Source organism: Limulus polyphemus, unplaced genomic scaffold, assembly GCF_000517525.1.
Source record: "Limulus polyphemus unplaced genomic scaffold, Limulus_polyphemus-2.1.2 Scaffold10171, whole genome shotgun sequence".
Lineage (NCBI taxonomy): Eukaryota > Metazoa > Arthropoda > Merostomata > Xiphosura > Limulidae > Limulus > Limulus polyphemus.
The window spans coordinates 1-10,183 of record NW_013675781.1 but is presented as its reverse complement, the minus strand read 5'-3'; the positions used below and the strand labels follow the sequence as shown (position 1 = coordinate 10,183).

At 31.3% G+C, this 10,183-nt stretch overlaps 1 protein-coding gene across 1 annotated transcript in view; it reads left to right on the top strand.

Annotated features, from left to right (window-relative positions):
• Positions 1-9,444, top strand: part of LOC106476272 (fructose-bisphosphate aldolase-like) — a 17,760-nt gene extending 8,316 nt beyond the window's left edge. The window contains exons 3-7 of the mRNA XM_013936936.2: positions 2,003-2,269; positions 7,008-7,168; positions 7,687-7,945; positions 8,044-8,243; positions 8,830-9,444. Coding sequence (XP_013792390.1) covers positions 2,003-2,269; positions 7,008-7,168; positions 7,687-7,945; positions 8,044-8,243; positions 8,830-8,922 — 980 coding nt within the window. The 3' untranslated portion in view covers positions 8,923-9,444. The remainder of the gene's footprint in view (positions 1-2,002; positions 2,270-7,007; positions 7,169-7,686; positions 7,946-8,043; positions 8,244-8,829) is intronic.
• The last annotated feature ends 739 nt before the right edge of the window (positions 9,445-10,183 follow it).

The following is a 10,183-nucleotide window of genomic DNA, read 5'->3' as shown; positions in this document are numbered from 1 at the left end:
TACTTACTTACTTACTAGTTACTTTAGTTTAAGTTAAATAAATTAATAATTAGTTAGTTATAATATAATATATATATATATATATATATATATATATATATATATATATATATAATAATTGAATTATGCCTGTATTTTACAAAATACAAGTTTACTAAAACACAGCCAAGAAAGGTCAGTTTTATATTATTGGATACAGTAACATAAGTGCACATGTACTGTGTCATTGTAAATTCTGTATTGTTAGCCAGGCATGGCTGAAAGGTCAATATAAGAATAATAATAAATATACGTGTGTGTATGTATATGTGAATATGTATATTAGTATCATTTTAAGGTATTTAGTCTAAACATTTGTTTTATGTTGTAATTTGTAGTCATTCTAGAACAAAAAAGGCAGTTTATGGTGGTTACGAGACTGGTCAAATTGACCGAACCAGTACAGAGATTTGTTAGTGAAAATAACAGGTAAAATATAAAGATTTTGCATGTGAACTTTGAAAATTTTCTGATGCACAAAAGTATTTTTATTCTTAAAATGAAAATTGCTTTGCATATTGGATAGGCAAAATGCAAAAAAAAATAAAAAGGCAGGAGAAAAACACTGCTTTACAAACCTTAAGACTTAACAAAAAAATATTTGATATTGTGCATATGAAAGCATTGTAATGTCTGGTGACAATTTGCCAAATTACGTTAACATACACTTACTAATTTAAAGGTTATAGCATGAAAACTATAACGAGCACAAAACAGTTATGAGGTCGATACCAGGGACTGAGCCTGTGGTGAAAGAGTTAATATAGATGACACACTAATTCTTAACTGAGTAATATGATATACAGGAACATGGAGAATATTTGGACCATTAAATAATCGTCAAGTCAGGGTTTCAAACATCTTGCTCTGTATTTCAGGTATTACAATATTAAAAAGTTTTCCCTGAGGAATTGAACATACCTGATATAGCACTGATACATTTTCAGAATCAAATTAATTGCTTATGTCTTAACACCATATATAAAATTTGTACTATATGTAATACATTTGTCTCAAAAGTAATGTAGTTTAGTAGCAAGGAAATATACATAATTTCTATTAAATTAAAATTTGGAATATCCCTTCAAGTGAATAGTAAAGGTTACCTTCTTTCACATGTAGCCAGTAATTGGAGTAGTTCTTTTCAAATAGTTTCTATGAAAAAGGACAGGGGTATTCCATTGAGCTGTTTATAGTATAGAAAAAGGCTAAGAAAGCAGTAAGTCCTCTAAAGGACAATATAGCTGGTTTACTATTGCATATGGAGTTAAGCATAGCATGTAAAGTGTTAAAATTTCTTTTGTTATTGTCCAAGCCAAATAGCTTGTCTGAAATTTCTACATGTGGCTTTCTTAATTTGTTTATTAAGTCTTGCATGGAAAAACATGTCTTGCACATCAAAATAGCTTTACTTAATGGAGAATTTTTTACACTACAGTTACTCTTACATTCAGTCTTAGTCTGGCAAGAATACCCAAAAATATATATTAAAATGCTTTTAATACCATGGGGAGTTATAAAGCAAATTGGAAAAAAAAGTCTGTGGTCCATGAGTTGTATACCAGTTCATATATCTGAACCTTAAACATTCCTGTCAGCATAAGTTGAACCATAAAGTTTTGCATGTGGAGTGTTTAATACACCCTATTCTGACCATTAATTTTCAAAACAAGACAAAGCTTGCTTCACTCCAATTTGAATTTTCGTGAATTTCAAAAGATTTAGAAGATGATGAAATGTTGGACAGTTTTGTAACTCTCGTAGCTAGTTCACTTATTTAGCTTTATTATTATACAAAGTTTGTTTTTGCTTGGCATTTCTAAGTTATTTGGGATCAAACCAAGTCTTGACTTTTATTACTTTGTATAAGTTAAGTTTCTAGTTATGCATTTCTTTTTTCCAAGAAAATCATTTGTTTTTAACATGTTTTGTAAAAAAAAAAAAATGTGATCACATTTACTAGCCACAATGGGAAAAAGGTTGGCAGGAATTGGTGTCGAGAACACAGAAGAGAACAGGAGACAATATCGCCAGTTGCTGTTTACAAGTGATGAAATAATGAAAGATTACATCAGTGGAGTCATTCTTTTTCATGAGACTGTGTATCAAAAGACTGACGATGGAACACCATTTGTTCAGGTACTCAAAAACCGTGGTATCATTCCAGGCATTAAGGTTGACAAAGGTGTTGTCCCACTGATGGGAACTGATGAGGAGTCCACCACTCAAGGTGAGTGCTTAACATCTATTTTTATTAGTTCATAAGATGACTATTATAACCAGTTTTACACTTGGGTCTATATAAACTTGTCAAAATGTTGCACAGAGTTAAAAGGTTTATTTTTAATGTCTTCAAATGGAAGATGAGTATTATAATACTTCAAATAATGAATTATATAGGATAGCAAACACCTTTCTTGGGTTCAACATTAGCTTAGCCCATTTTTTGATTAATTACAATTGTATAACTATTTTTTTAAATATTTAATTACTTATCTGCAACTTGAAACTGGAAAATTCGGAAATTTGAAAGGGAAATACTATCTTCATGTTTGTATTCATGATAATGAATTAAACAGCACATTAGTATAATTTTGTTCTTTGATAACATTGCATTAAAAAAAAATTCTGATAGTTGGAATTGGCTACATTGTAGTATATTTATTTTTATTATGAGAACTAGCTTGCTCACTTGCTAGTTTTTATGTTTGGGGGGAGTTCATTAATTCAAACAAAATAATTAGTAATAATAAACAATTTGGTGTTAAAATAAATAATGTAATGTTAAATATACCTTGCCTTAATTCTGATATTTTGTGACATTAATGAAAAAGTTATCCTTCACAAACTTAATCCAGTTCACACTGTAACATTTGTTGTCAAGCAGTTCATTAATGTAAATAGTGTCTGAACCACAACTATGCCTACAATTTGTTTAATTTATATGTAACCATTACATGACACACGCACATGCGCGATCACAACCCTATTTTAGTTAACTTTTTTCCTGAACATTAGAGAGAGAGAGAGAACTACTAATACTCTGCTAATCCCAGTTTTTAATTTTAACAAAATCAATTGGAAAATTTTTAAAACCACTATTAAGAAACATCTACAAGAAATATTGCAACGTGCTCTAGATAAGGACAAAATAAATATGCCCTCGCTATCACTAAAGCAATCTCCACTACTCAGTGAAATACTTCAAACACAAAGGACCTTAAATTGTGGCATCTAGTTTCACAAATTGCCTTATCTTCAGTAGACAGTGATTAGGTTATGTAATCACTGCTACACATGATATATCTGTCAGACCACTCGTAGATAGCAAATACAACATGATCAAAAAAACTAATCAACAAACAGAATGTAAACTTATTTGTTATTAGTTTGGTGAAGCACGACTCAAACCCTATGCTTTTCTGGCACAAATTCAAATAAATTTGTGACCAGTCCTCTTCTCAGTCCAACAGTAATATTGAGTACAAGAACACATTGCCACAATTGACAAAGGGAAAAGCTGAATATTTTTGCAGATTATTATAAAAGCATATTCAAGACCATACCTTAATTTTGCTACCTTTTGATGAACATTTCCTCAAAGTTAACACTGGGATTACAAATAATAATGATGAATTTAATCCAGTATCACTTAACAATATCAACTCTCTTCTGTCCCCATTCAGGGATATTGCCACAAGACCCTTAACTAAAATAGATCAATTAATGCTGAAGCGTTCAAAAATACAGCTCTGGGTGAGGATAATATCAGCAATCTCACCCATAAAAACAATTCCAAACATCTTATTATGCATCTCTGGGCATTGTTTCAACTTTCATTTCTATCAAACTACCACTCACTATGGAAATTGCCATAAAGTCCTCTCCAGTAAAAACATGGAACTTAACCCTAACAATTATCAACCGATAAGTCTGCTTAATTGCACAGGCAAACTCTTATAAAATTAAGCTAACTGAATCTTGTTCTGTTTTGAAACTAACGCCCTTCTATCTGATAAACAAAACGCCTCCTGCAAGAAAAAAGTAAAGGCTGGCCACTTCATAAGAATAACAGTCAGTCTCCAGGGGTTTTATTAGAAAACATAGCACAGTCACCACTTTTCTTAACATCCAGAAAAACTTTTGAGTGTTGCAAAATGGCTAGAAGTACAAGTTTAGTTAAAATATTCTCATCCTCTTTTCATTTGCTGGATCTGAAGTTTCATCTCTAACAGCTCTATAAAAGTCAGAACTAATAATGCAATATCTAAATCCTTCCCATTTTAAGAAGGCGTTCCTCTAGGATTGGTACTAAGCCTGCTATTTTAAATGATTATTGTTAATTTTATATCTTTCCTGGCTTTACCATTAATCCTTTCACTGCATAATTAATTTTCAGATTGATTCCTAAAAATTGTCAATTATCCACCAAAACATAAAAGAATGAATTTGACCCTTTCTATAACTCTTTCAGTATTTAAAGAAGCTGTATTTTCTATATCTGATAGTAGTAGTCCTTGAAAACGATATTGGATAGTGAAAAATAATGACAAACAAACAATTGAGGAAAATTAGAAGAAAACTGTTCTCCAGTAAATGGCATAAATATAGACAAAACAAAGTCAATAAAAATCCAGGTTCCATGGCGTAGGACACAGATGGCAGGTTTGATTGTTTCAAGTACGGGGGGATATTCCCGTATGTCACAGTAGTGGGGAAACTTTTTTGGTAAATATGGGGTAAATCCGAATTTCGCAGTCAGTGGGTATAAGTGTTTGTTCAGATATATGTGTTTCGGTATGCCGATGAGGTAATTAGATGGAGCACGTAATGTGATCTTATAGTTTCAACTGCAAGAGTTCGATTATCTTTCAGTAACTCGGTTAATTGGTGTGATATAGGGCGAGTGGCTCTCAACCCTGTCAAAACATAAGCAATAACTTTCTGTAAGTATCAATTTAAGAGGGGGGTAAGATTACCCAAAATATAATTAAAAATGTACAACACAGCAATTAGATTCTCCAACATGGTTAAATTCCTAGGTATTACCTTTATTAATAGATTCACTTTGGACATACCACTTCAACTCAGTTTCCCAAAAACGTTAGCCAAAAATTAGTTATTTAAAACAAATCTTGGAGGTGGTTGGAAGAGTAACAACAGTTGCAGTCTATCTTGGTAATTTACAAAAACCTATATCAAGTCCCTTCTAGAGTATGGTGTTGAATAACTTATAATGTGCCAAATCCCATACACAGAAAGTTGCAAATTCAGAAGAAAAAAAATACTCCAGAATTGCTTACCATCTACCAATATACATTCTGAATCAATTTGTTAACACAATCATTGCATTTCCTTGCAGTTAAGGAAAGAATCCTAAAATGAGCTTCCCCATTTTTTTATAAAAGCATCACATTAGAAATACACATCCCCCTTATATTCTAGGTATCTGCTTGAACCCATTGTAAGTGAAACAATGAGCCCACTGAGCTCCTTAATTAATGGTTAATTAGACCACCCATGTCCAGCACAAGTTGATTTGCCCCCCCCCCCTCTCCATATGCAAGTTCTAGGATATTGTATATTCTGATCACCTTCCCACCTTATAGGATCCTATGATATTTTTTTTATTCTTTCTCAAGGTAAGTTGTAGTTTGCTTAGAGCATGAAGACCATGCTCTATTCAAGAAGCAAGAGGATTGGGTGGTTTTTTGTATTTTTACGGCTTTTTTTGAAACCCATGTCAGAATGAGGCAAGAATCAAGTTTCCACTTTTTTTTTCTTCTTCTTCTCTATACAAAGTTTTTGCTCACAACTCTCAAACCAGGAGTGGGGTGAAGGGGAGTTTTATAATTCTGAGTGCCCCTGGTTACTTAAACTTAAGTTTCTCCAACAGAGAGAAAGGCTACTATGTCTGTCGTATCTCAGCTGGCCTAAAGAGACTTGGTATTGGCAAAGGCTCTTGTTGGCACTGGATATATTATTATTTATATTAAAAAATAAACAATCCACATAAAAGCTATATCTCTGGGCTTTTATTTAAATGTATAGTAGATTTCCTTTCCTCAAACAAGAAAACTATGTTTTTGATGGCAAAAAAAAGAAAAGTATTCAAAACTCAACAGACCTAATATTTGTATTATAATCGCACGAGACTACTGATATGAGTCTCATCTTTTCATTTTCCTCTTAGTTTGTCCATTATGAATATTCAAATCCAAATTCTGATAAAAAATAACATTTTTCATTTATCTTTTCTGCCTCAAGTCAACCTAAAAAGCCGATTTCAATACCAAAATTCATCAGCTGGGCTGGACAATGAGAGAAGTTTACCTGAAATATTTATTTTTGCATTACAAGAACTTTTAAAGGTTATGAATAGAGTACTGAAAGCTATCAATGTATTAGAAACCATTAGATCTAATATTCAAGTCTTCTTAGAGCATCAAAAATAGTAGAAAGTAGTAGTTTTACTATAGTCAACTTGCAAAACTCTGAATATTATTGAACTTCCTTGTGAAACTTAAAATCTAGATATTTACTTTTAATATAAGGAGGAACATTTAATGCTAACATTAAAAAGTGCAAATTTTTATTGATGTTACTCAACTGTTAAAGATTGTACTTTATGTTTCAGGTAAAGTTTTCAATAATACGTGTTTCTAGAAAATACAATTCAAGAACTTCTAATGGTTAAATTTGCTGCTGTTGTATGTATTAAACATGTGAAATAAATTTAGATTTCATAACTATTGACAGTTTGCTTCTATGTCGAGTTGATAGTTTTGGAAGAGTTGAGTAATGTTTTTATTACAGAAAGTATAAGCTAGGTAAATTTACTAATCCATCAAAAAAAAAAAAAACAAGTTTTACCAGAGAATCATCCAAGAACTAGAAGAAGAAACATTATAACTGTAAAATCTAAATTGTAATTTGTAACTACAACAAAATACATCACAATTCCCCAGGTCTGGATGACTTGACCAAAAGATGCCAGGAGTACAAAGAACAAGGATGTTTATTTGCTAAGTGGAGGTGTGTTCTAAAGATCAGAGAACACAACCCCTCTCCTCTATCTATCTTGGAGAATGCCAATGTTTTGGCTCGTTATGCAACATGTTGTCAACAAGTGAGTTAGCTGGTTTCTTTATTACATAAAGGTAACTCAAATTATTTGGGGGGGGGGTTCTTTTGGATGGTCAATATGTTAAAATAAAAATTCTCTTTGAAATCTCTGTGAAAGAGTACAGTCATATGATATTTATGGTCCCAAAAAATGTTTGTATTTTTTTTTATCATCACAAACACTTGCACTTTATTAGGCCTACTTTAAGCAAAGTATCTGGGAAATATTAGTTATGTTATCGTAATTTAAATGTATATCGTACTGTTTTAACAAGACTACTGGAAAAAATTTCACATTTCATTTGATGAAATATAAAAAAATATTAAACTAATTGCTGTAAATATTCTTCTTATGAAGTTTTATTACAAATACATTTGGAAATATAATTTCTTTATCTACATAAATTCAAGTTTTTAAGATGTTGTATGTTAAAAGGTCCTTTATTAACTTACTGGTAATAATGTATTTATTTCCTCACCTAGTTTGCATGTAAAATTTACATAATGCTATCAATTTCATAGGCTGGCATCGTACCTATTGTTGAGCCTGAAGTATTACCTGATGGAACCCATGATCTGGACAGAGCCCAAAAGGTCACAGAGAAAGTCCTTGCTGCAGTGTACAAGGCTCTGAGTGACCACCATGTTTACCTGGAAGGTACACTTCTGAAGCCCAACATGGTGACTGCTGGTCAAAGTTGTTCTATAAAATATACACCCCAAGATGTTGCCAAAGCAACTGTGACTGCTCTGCAGCGAACAGTTCCAGCTGCTGTTCCTGGTTAGTCTAATATGGTCTTTTACTTTTGTGTGTTTTATTTCAGTTACCTAACAAAATTGTTTTTAGTTTTGTAGTAACCAAACTTTAATTTTTACTAGGCATTACATTTCTGTCTGGTGGTCAGTCTGAGGAAGAGGCTTCTATCAATCTTGATGCTATCAACAAGTATCCAGGAAAGAAACCTTGGGCTTTAACATTTAGTTATGGACGTGCTCTCCAGGCAAGTGCTCTGAAAGCTTGGTGTGGCAAAACTGAGAGTGTGAAGGCTGGACAAGAAGAGTTCCTGAAGAGAGCAAAGGTCACTTGAGCTTTACAGTTATTCATATACATAGTTCAAAGTGATAAATGTGTGTGTGTGTCTGTGTACTTAGGTAGGAAATATTTTGTGATTCAGTTGATGGTAATATTATTCAAGTTCTGATTATTGTAATGCTTTTCAAGAAGTAGTAAACAATATTAATTACAAAGAAGCATCACTTGCCTCTCATTTTATTAATAAGTATTGCTTGCAATAAATAATTTTACATGTTGGCAGTCTTTTAATTATTCAGAATCCTGATTGCACAAGTCCTCATTTTTGATTGGAGTAAAATGCATTATATTATACCAAATTCAGAATAAAAAGTACAAACAGTTGTTGATCTGTCATGAAAATAGGATAAACTCTCAAAATTTATAAATTTAAATGTTATGGAAACATTTCCAGCTGGATTTGTAAACAGGTTGTATTTAATGAGGTAGGAAATTTTTATTTTTAGTATTTTGTACAATTATTTACTTACTTCCTAGCTGGGTTAAAGTTTTTATCAAGTATCAGAACTAATATTATGAGAAGGTTGCTATTGACATGCAAAAGTTTAAATATAATTTTTTCTCCATTATAGGCCAACAGTGAAGCAGCTCTTGGAAAGTATGGTGGTGGAGTTAGTGGTGCTGCAGCAGAAGAGATCCTTTTCATTAAAAACCATGAATACTAAACAACAAACTACCTTTCTTGGTGAATTATATAAATACTATTATGCGAGATTTATTTCTGTAGTATCTGCATAAATGTTTCAGAATTGTAAAGGATTTTTTTTTTCGTTATAGTTATATTTGTCTAGGTCCATATTTCTTCACATTATAGTTTTTTACAATTCTTCCATCAGAAATAATCAAGAATATATCTTAAAAATCTCTGTTATCCTCAAAACCTATAATTATGTACCAGTGTAGTAAAAGTAGAATTCTATATTTACCAGTGTACAGTGTTTGGTGGTGTACTTTAAATTATTAAATTAAAAATTGTAATAAAGTGTATTATAATTTCATTAGTGGAACAGCTTAGAAAGCAAATGGTGTTACATGTTCCATTCCGCTTTAAACATGTAATATGTGATGTTTCATAATATTAAATACTAGTTGTAATTAAAATTGGACATTATTCTCTCTTTTTTTGCAGTGCTGTATACTTATATGTGCATTACTGTGAACTGTGAAATAAAGTTTTAAAGAGTGTTTTCAATCTCCTGAGAACTAGATACAGAGCACAGAACAGCAACATTAAAATTAAACTTATTATATAAGGACCAATTGCTACTTTTTAACTTCAGTATGAATTTAGCGTTTCATACTCCCGTTACATTTAATCAGTTTTTTATTTTAGTATGGGGTTGGGAGAAAGGTTTAAAGTATATAACTTTGTTTTTGATGTGTACATTAGAAGTTTGGAAAATTTCTAAACCAAATTTAGTAATACTGTGGAGTTTTAAAATGTGCAATTAAAGCTATCATCGCTGTAAAAATGTAAAAAATACTTTTAAGGATAGAACTTGCATCATGTTATATAAAATTCGACTCAAACTAAAGCTGTTTTTTAAATGCACACACACTTTCTCTCTCTCTCTCTCAAGAATTTTGTTATGCACATAATTTCAATTCAGATGCTCTGAGGGCCTTCTTAAGTTTGTAACCGTCATGACTGTTCTTCCATTGTCATTTTCAAATGATTTGATATATACAGCCACATAGTATTTGGGTACAACTTCTTTCTGAATGATTCTCTATTTGAATATGATAGACTACCAAATCATTATATTTCATTTTGAAAAATATCTCGTTTTGAAAATCAATTTTTTTTTTTTTTTGACAACAATTCTTTTATTTGCAAATGAATTGACGTTTATTTAAAAAAATGTTCGATAATAATCATAAATATGATAATGGTATAATATTATAGATAGATAATCATGGAAGTAG